This window comes from Scyliorhinus torazame, chromosome 2, assembly GCF_047496885.1.
Source record: "Scyliorhinus torazame isolate Kashiwa2021f chromosome 2, sScyTor2.1, whole genome shotgun sequence".
Lineage (NCBI taxonomy): Eukaryota > Metazoa > Chordata > Chondrichthyes > Carcharhiniformes > Scyliorhinidae > Scyliorhinus > Scyliorhinus torazame.
The window spans coordinates 57,031,714-57,057,535 of record NC_092708.1 but is presented as its reverse complement, the minus strand read 5'-3'; the positions used below and the strand labels follow the sequence as shown (position 1 = coordinate 57,057,535).

General features: G+C 45.2%; 1 protein-coding gene across 3 annotated transcripts in view; it reads left to right on the top strand.

Annotated features, from left to right (window-relative positions):
* The window catches only part of arhgap15 (Rho GTPase activating protein 15), a 1,048,441-nt gene that overhangs the window by 290,165 nt on the left and 732,454 nt on the right, over positions 1–25,822 (top strand). For all 3 annotated transcript variants that reach the window (XM_072471657.1, XM_072471649.1, XM_072471663.1), the window contains one exon: positions 23,767–23,854. In XM_072471657.1, coding sequence (XP_072327758.1) covers positions 23,767–23,854 — 88 coding nt within the window. The remainder of the gene's footprint in view (positions 1–23,766; positions 23,855–25,822) is intronic.

Below are 25,822 nucleotides of genomic sequence, written 5' to 3'. Positions count from 1 at the left end.
GCCAGGGACTCGGGTTTAATACAGGCCTAGGGTGACTGTGTGGAGTTTGTCTATTCTCCACGTGTCTGCATGGGTTTCCTTTGGGTGCTTTGGTTTCCTCCCACTGTCCAAAGATACACAGGTTTGGTGGATTGGCCATGCTAAATTGCCCCTTAGTGTCCAGCGATGTTCAGGTAGCTGGGGTTGCGGGGATAGGAGAGGGGAGTCAGCCTAGGTAGGGTAATCCTTCAGAGGGTTGATGCAGACTTCATGGGCCAAATGGCCTCCTTCTGCACTGTAGGGGTTCTATCGATTCTATAGTATCTTCGGCTGATGATTTGATATTTCTCCGAAAGTGTGGTGCCCAGGATTGACCCAGTACTCCAATTGAGAGTTAACCAGTGTTTTATAAAGGGTTAGCATGCAACCCCTGCTTTTGCATTCCATTATTTTATTAATGAAGGCAAAGATTCCATATGCGTTTTTAAAAAAGTCCTTATCAACTTGTCCTACCACTTCAAAGATTGGTCTGCATCGACTCCCCTGGTCCCTCTGTTCCTGCACTCCCTTTGAAATAGTACCACTGAGTTGATATTGCTTCTCTTCATTCTTCCCCTGAAAGTGTGTTATTTCACATTTCTCTGCCTTAAATTTCACCTGCCAATTGGGTGACCTGCAAAGAACCTACCTTCCAGTTTGAAAAGCAATTGTTCACTTCTACCTTTTGCTTCCTGCCCCTTAGCTAAATTTGTATCCATGCTACAATTGTCCTTCTAATTCCATGGGTTTTAATTTTGGTGGCGCGTCTAAGATATAGGATTTTGTCAAACATCTTTTGAAAGTCCATATGCACAACAGTAACCACACCATTCTCATCAACGTTTTTGATGGTCAAACACAATTTGCTTCCTGTAATTTTGGCCATGTGCATCAGGAGATGTATGCATGAAGCAAAGGAGAGGACTCAGATATAAATGGACAATGAATTCCTAGGAGTTGAACTGGGTATATCATAGAAAATTTGATTGCAAACCTTACCTGATTTTTTTTATAGTGGGATGTGTATATCTAACTGGGATTGGATGGATGTTAAATTTACGAGAGAAAAGGGTATGAGGAGTTTCCAGGAGAAAAAAGAATTTGAGTATATTGCTTTGATTTTTATCTTTTGTTATGTGATAAATTTGGATTTTTGTGTTCACAATAGACCGGAGGAAAATGTATATTTTTTTTTGCTGGAAAGCGATAACAGAACATGATTTTACACAAAGAAATACAGAAATGAGACTAGAAAGAAAATTAAAACTATAAAGAACTGTTTTGTGAAATATGACGGGCGACTTTCTACTTTCACTTTATCTCCAATCGAAGAGGCCACAGTGTGCAAAGAAAATTGGCCAGACTTAACAGTCATTACACGGGCAATAGTCACAACAATAACACAAAGCATTATCATACAAATTGATGGCTAGGATGCTAAAATGCAATAGCTCAGAAAAAGTGAGAAGGTTTGCCCCATCATTTTAGTACAAATCGGACCTCAGAAGGGACGTACAAATTGAGAATCATTTTTAAATCTATTTCAATATTAACATTCCACTTTTAACACTTTGATGCTATTTCAGAACTATCGGGAGTTATATAAGGTTGTCTTTTAAGCTGGTGTCGAACCAGCTCTGCTCACGCAAGTAACAGCTGTGCATGCTTTTTTAATTTTAAAGGCTGCTAGCCTATTTGCAGTGCTTAAGTAAAAAATATTTCTGAAACTTTACAAGTCTTATTTTCCCTCAAACCGGCATGGCAAACTCACTGTAGTTCAAACGTGCTATTTATCCTGCCATTGCTCACACCAAATTTTAATTATATGTAAATGAGCATGTGACACAGTAGGAGGGCAGTGACACTGCATCAATGGGCATCTTGTTCCTTCCGTTGTGGAGGGTTGGACACAGTGAGTACCAAACATGGAAGTGACTGAGACTCCTGAAATCTCTCTGTCTTCTGCTGCATAATTGCTCACGTAGAAATACATCAACTCTATTGCTTGTGTTGTATCTTAAGTAGGACATTCAAGTGATAAGTGTATTATTGAAGTTCTAAAATTAAACCACATTTTTAATTGATTAGATCCTTGTGGACTAGAGGTAAAATCAAATGACACTGTGATCAAAGCACTCCTTTCCCCTAATGTTAATTTGCATTGTATTTTCAAAATTAGGCTATGTAATGTTGGCACTAGATGGGACACAGTCATATTAACACAATATTAAATGTTGCACTAGTTCCCGGAACTTTTCCCCCTTTGCATCACTGGGCTGGATTCTCTGATCCCCCAGCTGGATTTCCCATTCAAACAAACCCAAGCTGCAGCAAAGCCTGCTGCCGAGGGCATGCTGCCAGCGGGAAAAGTGAATCCCGATGACCGGAGAATTCCAGCCACTTTCTTTGTTTGTGCATTGAATTGAGTTTAGCAAATATGGAGAAAAGACCAAGGGCAGGATTCTCCGTCCCCCCCCTGCCCCGTTTTCAAGCGCGACATACCCTCGCTGGCAGCGGGATCCTCCATTCCGGCAGCCAGCCAATGGGGTTTTCCATTGTGGCCATCCCACGCCGTTGGGAAACCCACGAGCATGGGTGTGCTGCCAGCGAAGCGGAGGATCCTGCCGATGGAGAATCCTGGAACACATTCTTGTTTCACCAATATATGTTCCTTTCCTTTTATCCAAGAGGAGTAACACATACAGGCAGTGATCCAAAGCTGTGGGTGATCATTAGGTTCTCTCTGCAGGAGGTTTAATAATCTAGGGTTTGACCAGTTGACCAGTAGTGCAACTAGGAAAGAGACATTTCTGAATCTGGTTGTGGAGAATGAGGTTGACCAAGCCAGCCAGATGTCGTTGGGAGAACACTTGGGCCAAAGTGCTAATATCTTCATAAGCTTTGATTTCATAATGGAGGAGAGTAATGAACAACACAAAGTAGAACTTCTAAATTGGAAAAGGGTTAACTTCAATCGGATAAGAAGGGATCTAACTAGGGTAAAATGGAATCAAAGATTGACAGGAAAATGTGTAACAGGATAGTGGATGAACCTTAATGAAGAGACATTTCAAGTATGTGCTAGTTTAATTATAACAGGAGGAAAAGGTAAGATAGCCAAAATCAGGGCTTCTTGGATGACAAAGAAGTTAGATGGTATAATTTAAACTAAGAGGGGCCAATTTAAGGCGATTCTTCAGGTTCACCATGTGGTCCATGTACGCTTGCTAGAAGCTATACATATTGATATGTCGGAATTTGTCCTCTGAAGGCAAAAGGAGCCTGCCGAGGCATTGCACCATTTCTAAATTAAACAAAAAACATGGGGGAACAATGGATAATGATGTGCACGATGATGACCTGAACAATGGAAGGTGACACATGCTCAGAGGCACTGGGCAAGACTGGGATACTTAAGGAATACTTAGTATGTGTTTTTACAAAGGAAAGGAATGCTGACAACTTATCGGTAGAAATTAAATGAAATGAAATGAAACGAAAATCGCTTATTGTCACAAGTAGGCTTCAAATGAAGTTACTGTGAAAAGCCCCTAGTCGCCACATTCCAGCGCCTGTTCGGGGAGGCTGTTACGGGAATCGAACCGTGCTGCTGGCTTGCCTTGGTCTGCTTTCAAAGCCAGCGATTTAGCCCTGTGCTGTAAAGATAATGCATGGGGTGCGAATTAATAGGCAGATACTGGAAAGGCTAGTAGTGCTTGGAGTAGATAAGTCACCTGGTCCAGCTGCTTTGCACCCCAGTTTGCTAAGGGAATTGGAAGTGAAGATAGTGGAAGGGCTTGCCAGAATTTACCGTCTCTATATATGGGAGAGGTGCCAGAGGATTGGAAATGGCAAATGTGTTGACTTTACTTCAGATCGGGTAAGGACATTCCTAGTAACACCTGGCCAGAGAGTTTTATTTCAGTAGTGGGGAAAGTTTTAGGGAGATAAAAATCAGGAAACAGTCCAACAGGCACTTGGAGAGGTTTGAGGTAATTAAGGAAATATGGAGAAAATACATGATTCTCCATCCCGCCAGCCCTGTTTTCCAGCAAGGCATGCCCTCGCGGACAGCAGAGTCCTCAGATTTTTAAAGGCAGGTCGTGTTTGACTAATCTAATTGATTTTTTTGATGAAGTAACAAAAAAGTTTGATGAAGGGAACAAAGTGAATGTTGTTATATGGATTTTAAGAATGCTTTTGACAAAGTACCACATAAATGCAGATTGCCAAAATTGAGGGTCATGTAATAGAATTGTCAGTGTCAGCTTGGATAATAAGGACAGAAAACACCAAGTCATGATAAACATTTGTTTCTAAAATGAGAGGATGGTGGCCTGACCACAACAATCAGCGCTAGATCAGCAGTTCTGGTAGAATGTAACTCCATATCTGTGAGATTAAATTTTCAGGGTCAGAGATATTGTTTGGGAGTACTGTCATAATAATGACGGAAACATATTGAAATATGTCCAGAAATATTGAAGTTCCAAGTTTGTTTTTAAATGGACACACAGACCACCAGCTGAATTGCTGCAGGGCGATACTCTAAGAGATAATGGAATCCCATCCTGTTCCCGACAACGTACTTCTGAAAGCATCCCGACTAATTGCCATCTCCGATAGAGAATATGGGCGGCATGGTAGCACAGTGGTTAGCACTGTTGCTGCACAGCGCCAAAGACCCAAGTTTGATTCCCGGCTTGGGTCACTGTCTGTGCGGAGTCTGCATGTTTTCCCCGTAGCTGCGTGGGTTTCCTCCGGGTGCTCCGGTTTTCTCCCACAAATCCCGAAAGATGTGCTTGTGAGGTGGATTGGACATTCTTAATTCCCCCTCAGTGTACCTGAACAGGCGCTGGAGTATGGCGACTGGGGGATTTTCACAGTAACTTCGTTGCAGGGTTAATGTAAGCCTACTTGTGACACTAATGAAGATTGTTATTATTATTATGAGGACATAATAGCCAGATGGAGTTTTATAGATTTGTCTTCCCACTTGGAATATACAAAGAATGGGTTAAAGGCCAGCTGAAGCCTGTCCCAAGTGGTCTGTCAATGTGTGTGTTGTGAGAAAAGTATTGTAAGTTTGATACAGAAGTAAAAGTCAGCAAGCACACTCACAGTGCCCCTGCATATAGCCATTTCTTTGCAGGCATATCTCGCAATCTCTCTCTCTCTGACTGTGAAAGTCAACCATGTCAGCAAGGACCACAGCTGTAACAAGAACAGAGAAGTTTCTCTGCCAAACTACAGAATACTTGAATCATAAAACCGATTATTTTCCTGCTCATCCACAAATCATCTACTCCTCCCAAGTCAAGGAGTGTTCCATATACCTTTTATAAATAGATTTACTTACTTTGAACTCAATTTTCATTTCTCACCTGTGTGAATGTGTGCATGTGTTGTATCATTTTCCTGCCTTTGGTAATGAATAAACTCAACTCAAGAAAGCCTAGTTAAAATGGCACCGTTTAAAGCATAACTATTGGGTCTGGGAAAAAGATACCCATGGCAAGGGATCCTTTCCAGATTAAACCTTGCTGTGACCACCAGAGGGGGTTGAATAAAGATCGAGAGCCAGTTCAACCCCCTCAAACAAGTGTGTAACAATTTGGGGGTATCCAAGGAGTACGGTGCCAAATTGAAGGGTCGCACCCTAATAAACAAGTTTGGACATCACCTGGGGTGGGTCATTGTCGTTCTCCCCGTGCCTGCATGGGTTTCCTCCAGGTGCTCCGATTTCCTCCCACAAGTCCCAAAAGACTTGGTAATTTGGACATTTTGAATTCTCCCTCCGTGTACCCAAACTAGCGCCGAAATGTGGCGACTCGGGGCTCTTCACGGTAACTTCATTGCATTGTTAATGTAAACCTACTTGTGACAATAAAGATTATTATTATTATTACTTACTACCAGAATGCAGTTAAAAATTCAGTTACTCCTGAATACGTGAGCATTCTTTTACAATGTTTCATGGGGAATGAGTAACTGAATTCGTACTATTACATCGATATTAGTTCCGAACCAGTCAGTGAGGCCTGTTACAACACAGCCCAAGAAGGAGCAGGGTATGATTGAGGGCAAATGTGTTCCCATTGATCTGTGCACCTGCAGATGCTGGAGGTTCCTATCCGATTTACTCCCGAATATCAGCCAACGCTGTTATCCTCACCATTATCATCAATGCAAAATCTGGGCCAATGTTGTGTTCAATGCTTCCTTGAACTTTTTTCCTTTGCCTTCATTTTAAAAGCTGTGTCCAGAGTGATTTTCCTTATGGGGATCCCATGAAAGGAGACTTAATCATTTTATGGTGTAGTGGATCACCAATCTAGTCTGGATAGCTATAAACAAACTGGTCCAAATAGTTATAAATCATAACTACTTTCATTGAATGGTTATTTTATTCTGTACAAGACATCACATATATGTAGGAAATTAAATACCTATCACCTTTTTATAGGTCTTTAAAATATATTCTGTAGGAGTGAATTTGTGTGCCTAAGGAACAGACTGCAACATTTGTAAACAGTATCACGGAACTGCTTTTAAATGTTGCAGTCTGTTCCAATGAATATTGATTCTACTTTCATGATGTTGGACTCATTGGGATTTGCATACAAATCCAATATCTGTTTTCCAGTTAATTCATGAACCAGCAGGTGCTACACACTTATCCTCTCTCTGCATTAAAATCAAGATTCATTGCACAGTCTTCCACTCAAACTCATTCCTTTCTAGGACCTTAAAACTGTGGAACTTATTGCTTCCCTCAGCTTTTCCCACTTCCATCAAGAAGCGGGCTTTAAAACCCATGTTCGGCATCATTTAACTTGACATATCTGTCTTCTTTTTAATGTTGGAGCAAACTTAACTTTTTCCTTTCTTTCTCAATTTAAACAAAGGTTTCAAAACAGGAGTGAATGCTGTTTCCAAACTGAAACCTCCTGCAGTTGGTTTAATCGGGCAGATTTTCCCCCGAACATACTTTGTTCATTATTTTACCACTGGTAGTGCATTTTAAACCCAAGACAATGCAGTTTGGATGTATGTGTTTGTGTACGCATTCTTTTTAAACCTCTCATTTTAATTTGCCGTTCGTCGACATGTATTAAAATACATATTATTTTGAATCAGCGGAAAATATTGCACATGAATAAACCAACGGTATCGACAGGTTTAATTTGGTGTTCGGAAAATTCCAAAGTGGAGGTCATGGTACCTATGTATCCCATAGTGTCATATAAAATCTTGAGGTTGAATTAAATTCAGAGACTGAGAGGTTATTTTGTGTGATGCAGTTATGCAACTTCCCATATCCAGTGTCCTTTGTGTACATAAAACGTTGCAACCCAGCAAATATGGTTTTATTTAAACTTACGTCCCAAGGATCGTAACCCACCGTACTAATCGCTCTTGTTGGTATCTACACTTTTGTCACCAATGAACTTTTATGCGATAACTAGCAAATGCATTCTAGCAGTTGTGATTTTTTTAAAAATTTATAGATTTATTTTAGTAATCAACCAATACAATCAAGCTAATTTTGAAGGCACAGTAAATGAAAATGTGCAAAATGCCAAACCATGTATGAATTCAAATATCTGGGGCGCGATTCTCCGAAATGGAGACAGAGTGTGATCGCTGTCGTGAACGCCGTTGCGTTTCACGACGGCGCAAAACTGGTGCGGGGACTACCGATTCTGGCCCCACTGGAGTGGTTCACGCCGCTCCAGCCTCCCTTCCCGGTGCCAAATGGGCACCGCGCCAACCCGCGCATGCGAGGGGGACTTCTTCAGCACTCCGGCCCCGACACAACATGCGTGGGGGTTCAGGGGCCGACCGCGCAACAAAGTAGGCCGGGGGGAGAGGCCAATCCGCCAATCGGTAGGCCCCAATCGTGGGCCAGACCCCATCGGAGGCCCCCACCGGGGACAGAGCCCCCTCCCGCCCCAAAGGCTGCCCCCTGACCCTTCGCACAGAGTTCCCGCCGGCGCCGGCGGGACTCTGCTTTTTCCGCGGGGCCGCTCGGCACGTCCGGGCCGGAGAATCGGCGACCCTGCCGTGTACAGCGGCCCGCGACCGGCGCCACGTCAAACCCGCCGGCGCAAATGGCGCCGCCTTCTCCGCATCTCAGAGAATCGCTCGCCGGTGTCGGGGCGGTGTGGCGCGGTTGCAGTGATTCTCCGGCCCGTCGCGGGGCTCAGAGAATCGCGCCCATAGTCTAACTATAATGTAACTATAACTATAAATGTAATTTTTGTGCAAATAGAACAAAAAGTTAACAATGGCAGGAGCATTTAATTGATGTGCTGTAAGGTTCCTTCCTGATGGTTCAGTTATTTCCCCTTTTTTTTGCTGGTATAATTTTGGTCCATGGATGCTTAATGGACATACCTTTAAGTCGAGCATGGGAAGAAGGGAATTCAAAAGTTACAACATGGTACACTCTGTTAGCTTTGGACAGCAAAACTCAGACTTTGTGGCACCCGAGAGATGGGGTGCGATCAGTTTGATCAGTTGGCATGCGAAGGAAAAGGGAAAATGTAAAGCTGGAGGGGTTGAAGAGTGTTTATTGATTAAAAATAAACCAAATATTTCCCTCAACATTGACAAGAAAGCTTGTAGTTTGGCTCCAGAAGATCCTCGAAATTTGGATAAACATTCATAGCACAAACATTCATAGCACAATCAGGAAAGACTGGCTGCATTACACGAGAGACAGAATGAGACAGAAATACAGAAGAAACAAATTCAGGGGGTAGTCTCCAATTTGGGCAGCTAGAAACCTGACAAAGGGAAGCATGTTATCTTTGATTATGAAGAAGAGAGTGAAAACAAGGCACTGGTTGTGAATATCAGAGGGAGTGTCAAAACCAAAGATGCAAATTTATCAGCAAAAGAATGACCTAATAAAGATACCCAAAAAAATGCAGACAAATTTGTAGAGCCACAGTTCTGGATACAGAACTGGCTCAGTCACAGAAGGCAGAGGATAGCAGTAGAAGGGTGTTTTTCTGAATGGACAGTTGTGATTGGTGGTGTTCCACATGGGTCCTGCTGGGGCCTCTGTTGTTTGAGGTGTACACAAACGATTTGGAGGAAAATGTGGCTGGTCTCATTAGTAAGTTCACAGATGACACTAAGGTTGGTGGAGTGGCAGATAGTGTTGAGGAATGTCAGAGGATACAGCAGGACATAGATAGGTTGGAGACTTGGGCAGAGAAATGGCAAATGGAGTTTAATCTGGACAAATGTGAGGTAATGCATTTTCTTAGGTCTAACAGAGAGGGGAAATATATAGCAAATGGCAAAACTCTTACGAATATAGAAAGTCAGCGATCTGGGCATGCAGATCCACAGATCTTTGAAAGTGGCAACACAAGTGGACAAGATAGTCAAGAAAGCATATGGAATGCTTTCCTTCATTGGATGAGGCATTGAGTATAAAAACTGGCAAGTCACGCTACAGTTGTATAGAATGTTGGTAAGGCCGCACTTGGAATATAGCGTACAATTCTGGCCGCCACAGCACCAGAAGGATGTGGAGGCCTTTGGAGAGGATGCAGAGGAGGTTTACCAGGATGTTGCCTGGTCTAGAGGGTGTTGGCTATGTGGAGAGGCTGAATAGACTTGGACTGTTTTCATTGGAACGATGGAGGTTGAGGGGCGACCTGATAGAGGTCTACAAGATTATGAGGGGCACTGATAGAGTGGGTGGGCAGGCACTCTTTCCCAAGGTGGAGGGGTCAGTCACTAGGGGGCATAGATTTAAGTTTCGTCCGGCAAAGTTTAGAGGAGATTTGTGAGGTAGGTTTTTTTACACAGAGAATCGTGAGTGCCTGGAACGCGCTGCCAGGAGCGGTTGTGGAAGCAGATACATTAATGATGTTCAAAAGGCATCTCAACAAATACATGGATAGGATGTGTTTAGAAGCACTAGGAATTGCTGAGGGTTTTGGTCAAGTGTTGTATCATGACTGGTACAGGCTTGGAGGGCAGAAGGGCCTGTTCCTCTGCTGTATTGATCTTTGTTCTTTGCACACCAGGGTGCACTCCGTTAACAAGACATGATGTAGACACAGGAAACTCCAAACCAATAAAGCAGCAGCTATATTGGCTGAATCCACGAATACTGGCTCAGTTAGAGGTAGAGAGCTAATACATGTTGGAAAATGACTTAATTGAGCCCAGTAGGAGTAACTGGTGCTTGCCGGTAGTATTAGTACCTGAGCCAGATGGAACCACACCTTTCTGCATAGATTACCAGAAAATAAATTCCATCACCAAAACAGATTCATATCCACTTCCAAGATTAGAGGGCTGCATTGATAGGTAGTGCCTCCTTCCTGTCTAAGATTGATCTATTGAAAGGATATTGGCAGGTCACGTTAACACTCAGGGCAAGGGAGATATCTGCTTTTGTAATGACTCGAGGGTTGCTTCAATGCAGGGTAATGCCATTTAGATTCAAAATACACCAACAACATTCCAACGGCTTATGTCCCAAGTAGTGGTTGGAGTGCCTAACTGTGTGGTCTACTTGGATGATGCGGTAGTGTACAGTGACGCGTGGAAAGAACATGTGGAGCAAGTGGAGGAACTATTCTGACAACTGGAGTTGGCCAAGCTAGTAATCAATTTGGCCGAAAGTGAGTTTGCCAAGGCAGAATTCACCTATTTAGGCCGTGCAGTGGGACAGGGGCAAGTAGTGCCCAGAACAGCATAAGAAAGGACATTGATGGACCTTCCTGTACCCAACACAAAATGGGAAATTATGAGGTTCCTGGATATGTGCAGATTCTATAGGAAATTTGTAACAAACTTCATTACTATAGCAGTACCTTTAACCAATGTGCTGGGGATGCGGAAATGGTGTGGTTCGCAGACTGCCAAGTGGCATTTGAGAAGTTGAGGGCAATCTTAATAAGTGAAAGGGTGCTGGCCACCCCAGACCATTTAAAATGGCCACAAACGTCAGTCACAAATGGGGGCAGGGGCAGTGCTACTACAAGACAATGAAGCAAGAATAGAGGAGCGAGTGGGATATTTTTCATAAAAAGTCTATGCCAAAAAAGTATTCCTCCGTTGAAAAGGAAGCTTTAGCGTTGCTACTAACCATCAGCACTTTGAGGTATATGTTCAGCATAACAATAAATAAAGCTGAGTTTATACAGACCATAATTCATTTATGGTTTGTGTTTATGGAATAGTTTAAAACCTGGAATGCAAGATTATTCCGTTGGAGTTTATTATTAGAACACTTCAATGTTAAAATTGTACACATTCCCGGAAAGGATGATGTGATTGCAGATGCTTTGTCAGGTAAAAACTAGGTAAAAATGTAGAGGCTGGGAAGGGAACGTATATAACGGGGATGGGTGGATGGATATGTGTTTGTGATTTATGTCTTGCATACTTCATAATGAAACATCCGATCCCTAACGTTTCATTTCTTTTAGGGAGGGATGATTCCTTTATCTTCTCTTTCTTTATTTTTGCTCTTATAATTTTGATCCATGGATGCTTAATGGACATATGCCTTTAAGTCAAGCAGAGGAAGAGGGAATTCAAAAGTTACAACATAGTACACTCTTCTAGCTCCGGACAGCGGAACACAGACTTTGTGGCACCGAAGAGATGGGGTGGGACTCAGTTCGATTAATTGGCTAGTGGCCAATGAATTGGCCAAAAGGCTGTATTCTGCCCAGTAACAGGTGGTGATTGGATCCTGCCTGAGTGGGATGATCTCCATTGACCTAAGGAAAGCAGAGTTGAGACCTGGACACATATAGCAAAGGACCTGCTCTCTCTCCCTCATGCTTTCTCGAAAAATACTACGAGCAGCAATATTTCTGAAACTGCAGAGACCTGAATGAATCTACAGTGAAAACCATTACAGACTGGGAAGCAGAAATGTCGACCTGAAAGCCTGGTTTGAAGGACAGTGTGCTGAAGACAACCATCTGAAACAAACACTCTTTTTTTTCTTTTACTTATTATTATTATTATTCACCCCTCTCTTCTTTTGTATTGAGCGCGTGTGTGTAGAGGGTGGGGTTGAGTTTAAGTGTGGGGATTAGGAATTAGATAATAGTTAACCAGTGTATTTGCTGCTTATTTCATTATAGTTCTTGTTATAAATAAAAAGTTGTGTTTAAATTTACAAACCGGCTGTTGATAATTATTGGGCAGATAATTATTTGTTTATTCATTTCTATTGCGGGTCCAGGTTACCCGGGGGCTGGAATTGACCACACCCTAGCCCAGAGTGCTGTAACAGAGCCCATTAGAGTGGAAAAGGAACATTGGGAAAAAGCTTTTAAGCATTTTTATGTTAAATTCAAGTCAGCTACCCTGAAAAGAAACAAGAATATTCAACAGTTACATTAAGATATTATTCAGGGGGCAGCATGGTGGTGCAGTGGTTAGCACTGCTTCCTCACAGCGCCGAGATCCCAGGGTCGATTCCGGCTCTGGGACACTGTCCGTGTGGAGTTTGCACATTCTCCCCATGTTTGCGTGGGTTTCGCCCCCACAACCCAAAGATGTACAAGGTAGGTGGATTGGCCACGCTAAATTTTCCCTTAATTGCAAAACAATTGAATTGGGTACTCTAAATTTATTTTTAAAAAGATATTAATCACAAATTAAACAAAGACAAATAGAATAGTTTGAGGAGCAGCGCTCCGAAAGCTAGTGACATCGAAACAAACCTGTTGGACTTTAACCTGGTGTTGTAAGACTTCGTACTGTGCTCACCCCAGTCCAACGCCGGCATCTACACATCATTAATAAAAGATGTACATACACTCTTAATTTCCATTCATTAGAATTGCTGATCCAAATGTAATCTGGTTGCACCGACAAAGCATTGTATTTCTCAGTAAAACTTCAGTTTTTCCTGATTTATCAAAACTTAAATGTGCTAAAAGGAGCATCAATACTGGCAATTTCTGAAGGCATTTGAAATTGTGTTTTTTTTTAAATGATCGCCAGTCTTTCATCTCACCTACAGTCTGGCTTTCGGCTTCCATGATGATTACTTTGATCTCGCTATTTCAGAATAGATTGTTGTGTTAACAGGAAGAGGCAGGAAGAGTAAGACAAATGTAATAAATTCAACCTGGCTCACACCACAGGGAGACCTTAACTTCCATTTGATTCTCTGCCGCCCCGTTCATGAATCTCTTCTGTACAATCAGCAGACTGTGAAATCCTAGAAGAGTTCACGTTCTGCGTATCCTAATTACAAAGACATTACTAAGTACACAATAAAATGAGCTTTTAAAAAATAATAAAATTGCCATTTGACATTTTCCTTGTATCTCCATTTGATAAGTGCTGCCATCTGAATTTGCTACCATCTGGTGGCTATTTGAGGAGATGTCACACCGGAAAGCTGTTTATTTTCTGCCCTCTGTAGACGCACGTTAAAATGGTTAATGATGCCACTTCAGCACCTTATCTATAAGGATTGATATTAATAGCAATTGATACTAATAAGCAACTGGCCAATCAACCTGTCATGTTGTTATCGGATAATGCAGAGATTTATGGTATCTACATTTGTATTATTGATTTAAAAGTCGCAGAATCACACAATTGTCACGGCACAGAAGGCCACCATTTGGTCCGTGGTGTGTGCACCAGCTCTCCAAACGAGCAGCGTGACTTAGTGCCGTTCCCCTTCCTTTTCCCCGTAACCCTCCACAAATTGCCCCCTTGAATGCTTTGATTGAACCTGCCTCCACTACATTTGCATTCTAAGCCCGATCTGCTCGTAGTGCGAAAAGGTTTTTTCTCACATCACGTTTGCTTCTTTTGCGAATCACCTTAAATCTGAGCCCTCTTGATCTTGTTTTTTTGACAAGCGGGCACAGTTTTTCGCTATCCATTCTGTTCAGCCCCCTCATGATTTTGAACATCTCCATCAAATCTCCTCTTAGTCGCCTTCTCTCCAAGGAGAACAGTCCCAACCTCTCCAATCTATCCTCATAAATGAAGGTTCTCATCTCTGGAACAATTCTTGTAAATCTCTTCTGCAAATTCGCCAATGCATTCACATCCTTCCTATAGTGTGGTGCCCAGAACTGTCCACAATACCCCAGCAGAGGTCTAATTAGTGTCTTGTAAAGTTCAGCATAACCTCCTTGCTCTTGTGCTCCATGCCCCTATTTATAAAGCCCATAGTACTATATGTGTTATTAACTGTTCTTCTAACCAATCCTGCCGCACATGTATGCACATATACACCAGGTCCTTTTCCTTCCTCCATCATCAGGACATGACTTGGCATTGTGTTCTACCGCCTGGCAGTAGGGGAGGTCCTCAGTATAGGGCTGTGTACATGGGAATGTTCCATTTATCATTGTAGTCCTGGCGTGGAGAGTGTCTCATGTGGTAGTGCAATGCAAATGCAGATTAAGGTGGTTCACGGACTCCCAGGCCACATGCCTTTTGAGGCCATGGGGAGTCGGCATTCCATGTTTATGTAGGTTGCCCAAGGTGGCAGACCCTTTTTAGCTATTTGAAAGGGGTGCTCCTCAACTTTTGGTGGGACTTCAGTACTAATCTTTGGTCACCCAGTGCAAAGGGCCGGATGGGGGGGGGGAGCGGGGGGAGGTTGTTGGAGACAGGAGGATCTCCTCATAAGTCTCTTCCTGGGCCTGGTTAAGTTGACCATTAACAGGCCCAGGCAGCGGACGGTCGAGGGGGTCATTGAACCCAATAGTCTGCCCTTCTACCACGGCTACGTTTGTGGCTGGGTGGCCTTGGAGAGGGAGCACATGGAGTCCACCGACATACTTCAGGCTTTTAGCGACCAGTGGGCACTGTGGAGGCTGGGGTGCGTCATCATCCCCGATTAGTTAATTTTCCCGTTGGCATTTTACTTTAGTCCCAGTGCCTCATCAGAGACTGTCTCTCCAATCATTTCTGTTTAACTTAGTGACTGTTTATTACAAAAAGTGTACACCGAGGTCCCTCTGTTCCTGCACGCCTTTAAGAATTTTACTCCTTGTTTTATATTGTCTCTCCATTATTCTTCGTATCAAAATGCATCACCTCACATTTCTCTGCAATAAACTCCATTTGCCATCTATCTGTTGCAATTATCCGACCAACTTGTCTATGTCTTTTTGAAGTTCTACACTATCATCCTCACAGTTTACAATACTTCTCAGTTTTATGCAACCTGCAAACTTCAAAATTGTCCCGTGCATACCAAGATCCAGATCATTACGAAAAGCAAGGGTCCCATTACCAACCCCGTGGAGAGGACCACAACAAATGTTGCTCCAGCCTGAAAAATAGCCATTGGCCATTCCTCTCCGCTTCTTATTATTCAGCTAACTTTGTATCCATGTGCTACTGTCCCACAAGACCATAAGATACGGGGCTGCACGAGGCGGCACGGTAGCACAGTGGTTAGCACTGCTGCTTCACAGCACCAGGGTCCCTGGGTCGATTCCCGGCTTGAGTCACAGTCTGTGCGGAGTCTGCACATTCTCCCCGTGTCTGCGTGGGTTTCCTCCGGGTGCTCCACAAGTCCCGAAAGTTGTGCTGTTAGGTAATTTGGACATTCTGAATTCGCCCTCTGTGTACCCGAACAGGCGCCGGAATGTGGCGACGAGGGGTTTTTCACAGTAACTTCATTGCAGTGTTAATGGAAGCATACTTGTGACAATAAAGATTATAAAAAAGAATAAAAGTATTAGAGCAGAATTAGGCCATTCGGCCTATCGCTTTTACTCCACCATTCAATCATGACTGATATGTTTCTCATCCCCATTCTCCTGCCTTCCCCCCATCACCCCTAATTAATCAAGAACCTATCTATCTCTGTCTTAAAGACACTCAGTAAATTGGCCTCCACGGCCTTCTGCGGCAAAGAGCTCCACAGATTCACCACCCTCTGGCGAAATAAATTTTGTCTCATCTCGGTTTTAAAGGATCGACCCTTCACTCTGAGGCTGTGCCCTCGGGTTCTAGTTTCTCCTACCAGTGGAAACATCCTCTCCATGTCACTCAACTGGGCCTCTCAGTATTCCTTAATTCTGTGAGCTATAACTTTTCTCACAAGACTGTGGCAGTGTATCGAATAACTTCTGAAAATCGATGTGCATCACATCAACATCACTACCCAGATCAAACACTTCTGTTACCTCCTCAAAAAACTGCAGCAAGTTGGTCAACATGGTTTCCCCTTTAGAAATCCATGTTGGCTCTTCCTAATCAACCCACAAAAATACTGCACTCGCTGGAAGTATGAATTAGGAACAAAAACTGCTGGAAATACACAATGTGATGAACGGTTACTGCCTTATCATCATGTAAGGTGATGTCCCCTTTAAGACCGGGCTTGTAACCCTGGGGACTCCGCCTCTGGCTCCGCCCATCTGGGAGCCATACATAAGGGCTGCCTCATGGTCTGTAACAGTCAGCTCTCGTCTCTAGCTGTCGCATAGTTATTAGTCTAATAAAGCCTTCTTTACAGTTTAATCTCTAAGTGTCATTATTGAGGGTACCTCAATTTATTAGACTAAACTAGATTCAGGATGGACGCAGGCCTAAAACCAGAGAAGCTCAATTTGGAAGCACGAACGCCGGAGGTAAGGAAATTTTTAACTACTGGCTGCGGTGCTTCGAGGCCTACCTGGACTCCGCAGAGACTCCCATCCTGGGGCCACGCAAGCTGCGTCTACTCCACGCCCGGGTGAGTCACAGAATCTCCGCCACGCTCGAAAAGGCGACGACTTATGAGGAAGCGATCGAGTTGCTCCGCAAGCGGTTTGTCAAACCCATCAATGAGGTGCACGCCCGGCATCTGCTCTCTACCTGCCGTCAGCGCTCGGGGGAATTGCTCGCCGAGTTTGTTGAGAAACTCACCGCGTTTGCCAGGGACTGTGACCATCAGAATGTGACAGGCGAAGTCCATATGAACCTGCACATCAGGGACGCTTTCATGTCCGGCATCCGCTCGACCTACATCCAGCAGCGGCTGCTCGAAAACGGGACAAAAGACCTCCAGGAGACGCTAACGCTCGCCTCCTCGCTGGAGGTCTTGGGTACGTACCCCGCGGACTCTGCCAGCCTCCCCCGGACTTCCTCAGACTCAATCGCATTACAGGCCTGCGCCACGCGGCGACCCGCTCACCATGCTACTTCTGTGGGCAGGGCCAGCACCCACGCCCACGCTGCCCAGCCCGCTCCGCGATCTGCAGCGACTGCGGGAAGCAAGGGCACTTTGCGAGGGTCTGCCTGGCCAGACCCAGGGGCCAGAAAAACAAAGAACAGCCGGCCCGAAAATCAGGTTCTCAGGCCCGCAGGCCTCGCAATGCTGCTGCGCACCGACCCGACAGGCCCTCTTCTGACGCGTCATCAGCCTCGTGCGAATCATGGGAGCGGCCATCTTGTCGGCGGCCATCTTCTCGACCCGACACGCGCAGCCGGCGGCGGCGGCCATTTTACGAGTCCGACTCGGCTGACGACTCCGACTACCTACGACTGGGTGCGATCACCCTCGATCAAACTCGGCCAAAACACCTGCAGAACTCCATGATGCAGGTCCAGGTCAACGGGCACGACACTGCATGCCTCTTCGACTCGGAGCACGGAGAGCTTTATCCACCCTGAAAAGGTAAGACGCTGCTCCCTACGCACCCATCCCACATCCCAAACCATAGCCCTCGCATCTGGGTCCCACTCGGTACAAATCACGGGGTACTGTATTGCGGATCTCTCGATCCAGGGTGCCAAATACACCCGTTTCAAATTTTATAGCCTCCCTCACCTCTGTGCCCCCCTGCTGCTCGGACAGGATTTCCAGTGCAGCCACCGAAGCCTGACACTGAAGTTCGCCGGACCCTTGCCCCCCCTCACGGTGTGCTGCCTTGCGACACTGAAAGTCGCACCCCCCTCGCTATTCGCTAACCTCACTCCTGACTGTAAGCCTGTTGCCACCAGGAGCCAGCACTACAGTGCCCAAGATATGGCTTTTATCAAGTCAGAGGTCCAGCGTTTAATGGGAGAGGGGGTCATCGAGGCTAGCAACAGCCCTTGGAGAGTGCAAGTGGTGGTAGTCCGGTCCGGGGAGAAGAAACAGATGGTCGTGGTTTATAGCCAGACCATAAACCGATTCACGCAGTTTGATGCGTACCCCCTTCCTCGTATCGCGGAAATGGTAAATCGGATCGCCCAATACCGAGTCTTTTCCACGGTCGACCTCAAATCTGCCTACCACGAGCTCCCCATCCGACCAAAAGACCGCCCCTATACTGCCTTCGAAGCAGCCGGCCGGCTCTTCCACTTCCTCAGGGTCCCCTTTGGTGTCACAAATGGGGTCTCCGTCTTTCAAAGGGCGATGGACCAAATGGTGGACCAGTACGGTTTGCGGGCTACATACCCGTACTTGGACAATGTCACCATCTGCGGCCTTGATCAGCAGGACCATGACGCTGACGTCAAACATTTCCTCCAGACCGCCCGAGCCCTTAACCTGACCTATAACGAGGGCAAATGAGTTTTTCACGCCACCCGGCTGGCCAACCTCGGCTATGTCGTGGAAGACGGGGTCCTAGGTCCCGACCCCGACCGCATGCGCCCCCTTAAGGAACTCCCTCTCCCCCGCAACCTCAAGGCTCTCAAACGGTGCTTGGGGCTTTTCTCCTATTACGACCAGTGGGTCCCCAAGTATGCGGACAAAGCCCGCCCACTCCTAAAGACCACCACTTTTCCCCTCTTGGCTGAGGCTCAATTGGCCTTCAACCGCATCAAGGCTGACATCATCAAGGTCGCCATGCACGCGGTGGACGAAACCATCCCTTTCCAGGTAGAGAGCGATGCATCAGACATTGCCCTGGCTGCTACCCTCAATCAGGCAGGCAGACCAGTAGCGTTCTTCTCCCGAACCCTCACCGCCTCCAAGGTTCGACACTCTGCAGTCGAAAAGGAGGCACAAGCCATTGTGGAGGTTGTACGGTGCTGGAGACACTACCTAGCCGGTAGGAGGTTTACCCTCGTCACCGACCAACGGTCAGTCGCCTATATGTTCGATAACACGCAACGGGGCAAAATAAAAAACGATAAAATTTTGAGGTGGAGGATCGAACTCTCCACCTACTCGTATGATATCAAGTATCATCCAGGGGAGCTCAACGAGCCCCCAGATGCCCCTCCCATCCACCAACCGTTATGCCTATTTCCTCACCGTGATCGATGAGTTCTCCCGTTTCCCATTCGCCATTCCCCTGCCCGACATGACCTCAGCCACGGTGATTAAGGCACTGCACAGCATCTTCACCCTGTACGGTTTCCCCGCTTATATCCACAGCGACCGGGGTACATCGTTCATGAGCGATGAACTGCGTCAGTATCTGCTCAGCAAAGGCATCACCTCGAGCAGAACGGCCAGTTATAACCCGCGGGGAAACGGGCAGGTGGAGAGGGAGAACACGACAGTGTGGAAGGCTGTCCTTCTGGCCCTGCGGTCGAGAAATCTCCCAACCACCCGCTGGCAGGAGGGCCTACCCGATGCCCTACACTCCATTAGGTCACTCCTCTGCACGGCCACGAATGAGACCCCTCACAACCGATTGTTTCTCTTCCCAGGAAATCTACCTCCAAAGTCTCGCTTCCACCTTGGCTGATGGCTCCGGGACCTGTTCTTCTCCGGAGGCACGCGAGGAGCCATAAAACGGACCCCCGAGTTGAAAAGGTCCGACTGCTCCACGCCAAACCCAGTTACGCCTACGTGGAGTACTCCGACGGCAGGCAAGATACGGTTTCCCTCCGGGATCTGGCACCCGCTGGACCCTCCACCACAGATGCCCCTTCCCGCGCCGCTCCCCTGCAGGACCCGTCGCCCCCTACAACACACCCCCTTCCAGCCCTACCACCCGTTGGTGAGCCCCTACCTTGCGCCCTTGCACACCCCACTGGCGCCAGCTCTTCTACCCCCGGCCCTGCCTAGTTCCCCTGCCCCGACCCGGACCGAAGCTCCAACCGCTGTGCTCCCGGATGAGCCCTCAACTGGGATGTCCGTGCCCGCCGCACCACCGCCTGAATTGAGGAGGTTGAGGAGGACAATCTGGCCACCGAGACGGATGGACCTATGATGGCACTTCACCCCCGCCAGACTCCTTTTTAAACAGGGGGTGAATGTGATGAACGGTTACTGCCTTATCATCATGTAAGGTGATGTCCCCTTTAAGACCGGGCTTGTAACCCTGGGGACTCCGCCTCTGGCTCCGCCCATCAGGAAGCCATACATAAGGGCTGCCTCATGGTCTGTAACAGTCAGCTCTCGTCTCTAGCTGTCGCATAGTTATTAGTCTAATAAAGCCTTCTTTACAGTTTAATCTCCAAGTGTCATTATTGAGGGGAGACCTGAAAGGGGGGTGCTAAAGGTGTGGGGGAAGTCCTCAGTGGCCCCATAGTGGGATATGCTCACTTGGTGGGGGCAATGCCCATGTGGATGGATGGGTGTGGTGCCAGGTCACCCTCATTACTCAGTTGATTGGTTAAGATGACCTCCCATGAGAGCATTCCTGCTCCTTCAGACCTCGCAAATATCATAAAATGACCCTTTATGGCTGCTGTATTACTAATAAAACTGGTCAGAATCTGTGCCACATGCACTGCCATGATGTCTCCAAGTATGACAGCCAGGATCCTGTGTATATTCTGCAACTCCAATTTTCATACTAAGGAAAACTGAAACAGGGGTAGGTACTCTATCTGCCCAGTAGTCAACCTCTTTAAAAATGCTGGTAAAGCTGGTAAATCTCTCAAAGCCACTTTCACTCATTCAATTCCTTCTTAATTCTAATTTAGGCAAATTAAAATTGGACCAATCTTCTGGATTCTTCTTTATCTAAAACTGGGAAGAGCAGATCATACATGGGGCATTATCCATCTTGCTTTCTCCTAAATGGTAATCAAAGTCCTTATGTATGTTTGTTCTCAAAAGTATTGATTCATAAACCTGTTAAAATATTTGTCACAATGATGTGTTCTGTTGGAAGATGTGGCAATTGAACAGGCTCCTTAGACAGCACCTTCCGAACTCACGACTGCTACCATCTAGAAAAACAAGAGTAGCAGATACATGGGAATACCTCCACCTGGAAGTTCCTCTCCAAGCCACTCACCATCCTGACCTGGAAATATATTAACGTTCCTTCAATTTTGTTGTGTGAATATCCTGGAAGTGCCTCCCTAACAGCACTGTGCTTACACCACATGGACTGCAGAAGTTCAAAAACACACTTTCTCATGGACAATTAGGGCTCGGCAATAGCTCTGCCCGAGTGAGCGATTTGTGATAATTTGCCAAAGACGCAATAAGTAAAGCTTTTAATTAATTAGAATCAATAACTTCCTGGTTGATTCAATACATGGGGTGGGATTCACCATTGGCTGATGCCGAAATTAAGAAACGTGATTGGGCAGAGAATCAGTTCCAACGCCGAATTTGCGGCAGGGACCGATTTGACTCCAAATCTCAATTCCCTGTCACCTCGACAGCGGCATAAATGCGGTCCAGAACACACGGAGAGCAAACACCATTTGCATATCATTAGCGGGCCCGACCTGGTATTCTCCGGGGCCTCCACAATTCTCCGCCTCCGATGGGCCAAGTTCCCGACAACGCGGTTCACTTGTGCTTTTAAATATTGTGAAACCGGCGTTGTGGCTGATGAGGGAGAGAGAGGAGGCAAGACACAGAGGCACGACTGCGGTTGCCGAGCTGGTCACTGGCCGGGCTGGCTGGGGGCACTGCCAGGGATGGGGGAGAGTGTGTGTGTGACAGGGAACGGGCCGTGTGACCGGGGTGATCCCACACGGGACTGAGCGGTGCCCAGGCATGGACCGCCAATGCCGCGCCCTGCATGGCATCCAACTTGCTGCACACCCCACTGACCTCCCACCTTGGCCCTTGGTTCTGCAGAGTGACACCAGCCATATGGGTATCACCGGCCATATTGGTGCCCCCCCCCCCCCCCACACCTCCAGGGAGGGTGGGATCCAGATTGCGATGTCTCACGAGATCTCACGAGGCACCCAGAGCGTCGCTAATTTCGCAAGACGTCTCTTTTGTTACGATCAGGTGAGGAACGATCGACTGGCTCCTCTCTTTTCCCTTTCCTTGTTTGACCGCAACAGGTTTTTTTGTTAATATTGATAAATTTGTCCATTCAGCGGGTATTTCAATGTTTTCCTGCTGTAATCATAAAAGACACAATTACAAAGGTTGTCTTCACTTTTGCAAAGAGTGTTGCATTTATTGTACTTAGACCATTCAAATAATAAAATACACTCCGACTTTCACAAGCACATAAATAGATATACAGAGTGGGGAAGGATAGATGAAGGAAATGAAAGTCCAGTAAAATTAAGGAGATATACAGTTCATGGAGGTTAGTGACTTAGCTGGCGTCAGGCTGAATTGGGTGGTGCTGCTGTTTAACTTAGTCTTCCTGGTGCTTTTAGTGTTGAGGTGATTTGAAGAACCAGATCGATGATTTGTGTCTTTCTCCGAAGACCATGATGCTAGGTTGAATCATTTTCAGAAATCTCAGCACCTGAGTTAGTCACAATCGGGAAACAGGGCTCAAAAGCTTGTTAGTTAGCTTGAACAAGAGAGGCAGTAACCCACTCTGGATCTTGTTCCTTCAGCATCCCACCTGTATGTCCTTCTGCCAAGAAAGCAGGTGCTTAAAACACACAAGGCTTGTCGCATGGCCTTTTCTCTTCAATTGCCTAGTGATCCAATTAAGGATCCATGGCCAGTGTTTTCCAATTGGAACTTGAGGGACTCCCTCTTCCAGCCTGGGACCCAGTGTCCCAGTGATTATCGCTAACAATCGATTGTCTAGATTCTGTGCTAATGGGATAGGAGGTGCGGTCCATTCACACTCTGCTAAGGTCATTGTCTTTGAGTTCTTTTGTAGACATGTTTGTTTTCATCTCAATGGTATTTGAATGTGGAAGATACAGTAATGCAAATTCTGTAGCCATCTTTGGCTGTGAGCTCAAACCATTGGAATGCGGTTTTGTCTCTTTTTTAAAAAAATTGATTGGGGGTTTTCATCTGTTAGATTTAAAGATCATTTTTTGATATAAAGCATGTTTTTAAGAAAATTTCAACATCTTCCAGCATATCCTTGTATAAGGTTCATATATAACTAATGGTCCCTTTGGCAACAGGATTGACAATGTTAAAAGCACATTATCTGTGAGTTATGTCTAGTTAAACAATAATGAAGGAAGTTTCTATCACTGGAGTGAAATTAATGGAGCTGCTCTCTTTCAGAAGTAGCAGAATTTCAAAGCAAAGCACTCTGTGACAAGTTTTTGTAGCACTAAAGTGTTTCCTGGAAATCAGTAGGGAATGATGAAGATCATAAAAATGAAATGGATGAAAGCACTTTTTCCCCCCGTAATGATGGTATGTTAGTCCTGAATTTCTGCCAATCTCTTGACTCAGCTCTAACCCTAAATTTTTGGGAAGAAGTTTGTGCCTCCAAGTTGTTCCAGTCTATTTTGTGAGCTAGGTGGAGGAAAAAGGAAATCAAATTAAACACAGGAGCCAACTTATTTGGTATCAAATTTAACAACCAGCCTTCCGTGAAGCTAACTATTAACAGATTAATTGATGGCGTGTGTCGCTGAGATTGTTGGTCACAAATATTCTGTACTGTTTGGTCTGAGGACATCAAAGATTGTACTTCTTTTTTTCAGGAAAAACTGGACCAGTTCTTGGGTTTGCCTCGAGGGGAACAACATTGAATTCTACAAAGAACGCAAACAACAAACTTTAGCCAGTTTGGTAAGCTCTTCTAAAGATATCTGTTGTGACATCTTGTTAAAGTGAGACCTGCACTTGACGTGCAGCCTTTGATCTGCAGCTAAATGTCTCATGCTGTCTGCTAGTCAGTTTGAAGGTGGGATCCGAATAGCTGCAGTGGTGAATGAAAGCAAGCCTTAAGGAAGATACAAGGCCACTGATTTTCTTTCCCTTGCAGTTGACATTAATAACTAACTGTGACAGACGTGGGTGGGAAAAAAAATCAAGGATTTTGACTGTCTGACAGCAGTTGTTACCTTGCAGCTGAAAGATGCTCAGGGAAAAACAAGGCGCGCACCTCTGTGTGGGATCAAGACCAGGGAGCAGACAGTGACACAGTGTGTAGAAGAGAGCTGTCTTTGATGATAGCCCACTGCTAAGTGCTCTCAGGGGTGGGCAGGATCTGCCAGACCTTATTGAAGTGATGTGCGGCTGGGAAGGTGTACTCTGTGCAGGAGTCAAAATGAATAAACTCTTTTGATGTAGCAGTTGACTTAAATCCATTACTCTGACTGTTATGCAGGCATTTTGGCAGCTTGTAACATGCGACTCCCATATTAATTCTGACAAAATGACCAAGGTATCTATCAAAGTAACTGAAATGTTAAGCGCTAAAGAAAATGCAATCTGTAACTCGTAGCCTTACACATAGATTTAATAGCCGAAAGAGAAGTCCTTCCCAACAGGGAGACCAACCTAAACAAAGGGAAGTGGCATCCATACAAGTGCAAGCATACAACTCTTTACTAAAATTTAGCAAGCGCCCAAGAATCATTTTTAAAAAAAATTGTTCATATTTTTTAACGTAGATTTCAGTTTTTTGTTGAAAGAATGAAACATCCCCTCTGGGAAAATCCATATTTGGATAAACAGATCTGTTAAGCTAAGAATCCAAAGTATATAATTGTATATATGGAAAACATGTTTGCATATTCTACGCATGCATCGATGATGACTTTAAAAATAATGGGCTGGATTCTCCTGTGGCCCGGACATGCGCTTCTCGATGGCGCTCCGTTCGCTGGCAGCGGGATTCTACCTTCCTGTCGCTTGTCAATGCGACTTCCCATTGTCGCCACCTCACGCCACCGGGGAACGTTCTGGTGGGGGTGCGCTAGCAACGACCGGAGAATTCCAGCCAATGTGTTTAGATTTTTGCCATTATTTGTTTTACCGTGATCTGTGCTTTGCGTACGTACATTTTTTGAATTCATCATGCGATGACAATGGAGCAGAGTTACCGCTTTGAGCACAACTAGGAATCTGGACCTGAATTGCACTGGTTTCCTGAAGTGAAACTAAGGTCCAAGTTTCCGCTCAAAATCATTTAGCAATCTTGATATAAAACCTTCCATGAACCAATGCAATTGGGAAGCATAATGGAAGGTAATGGAATATGTTTTCTCACATTAAAAAATACACCGGTGCATTTAAAAGGAGTAACCTGAAGCCGTTTTATTAACACCGCTGAAAATTGGCCCTGACAAGAAATATGCATATTTGTTTATGAGTGCCGTGACCACTACCTGTGAAGAACCAATTTTAAACAACTGAAAATAATTTTAAAACATTCAAATGTAAAAATTCAAATGAAGGTTTCAAAACATGACTATTCATACCCTTACAGTTAAAAAGAAGCTTAATTTGATTTAGAATGCTTAATTTCTCGAATGATCCCAAATGAACACATTTGGTAGAAGCTTGCCTTAATGATTAATTATAGGAGCAAGGACAGATTTGTGGGTGGGGCTGGTTTCCAGCACAACGTTTTTTACACCAGCGTTAAAAATCATGAAAACCTCATCTGTTCAATGTTTTTCAATTAAATCTCAATTTTCTTTCTGCTGGTTTGGCTGATCTCGATCAGAGAAACTTGGAAACATAGAAAATAAGAGCAGGAGTGGGCCTTTCAGTCCTTCGAGTCTTCTCCGCCATTCATTATGATCATGG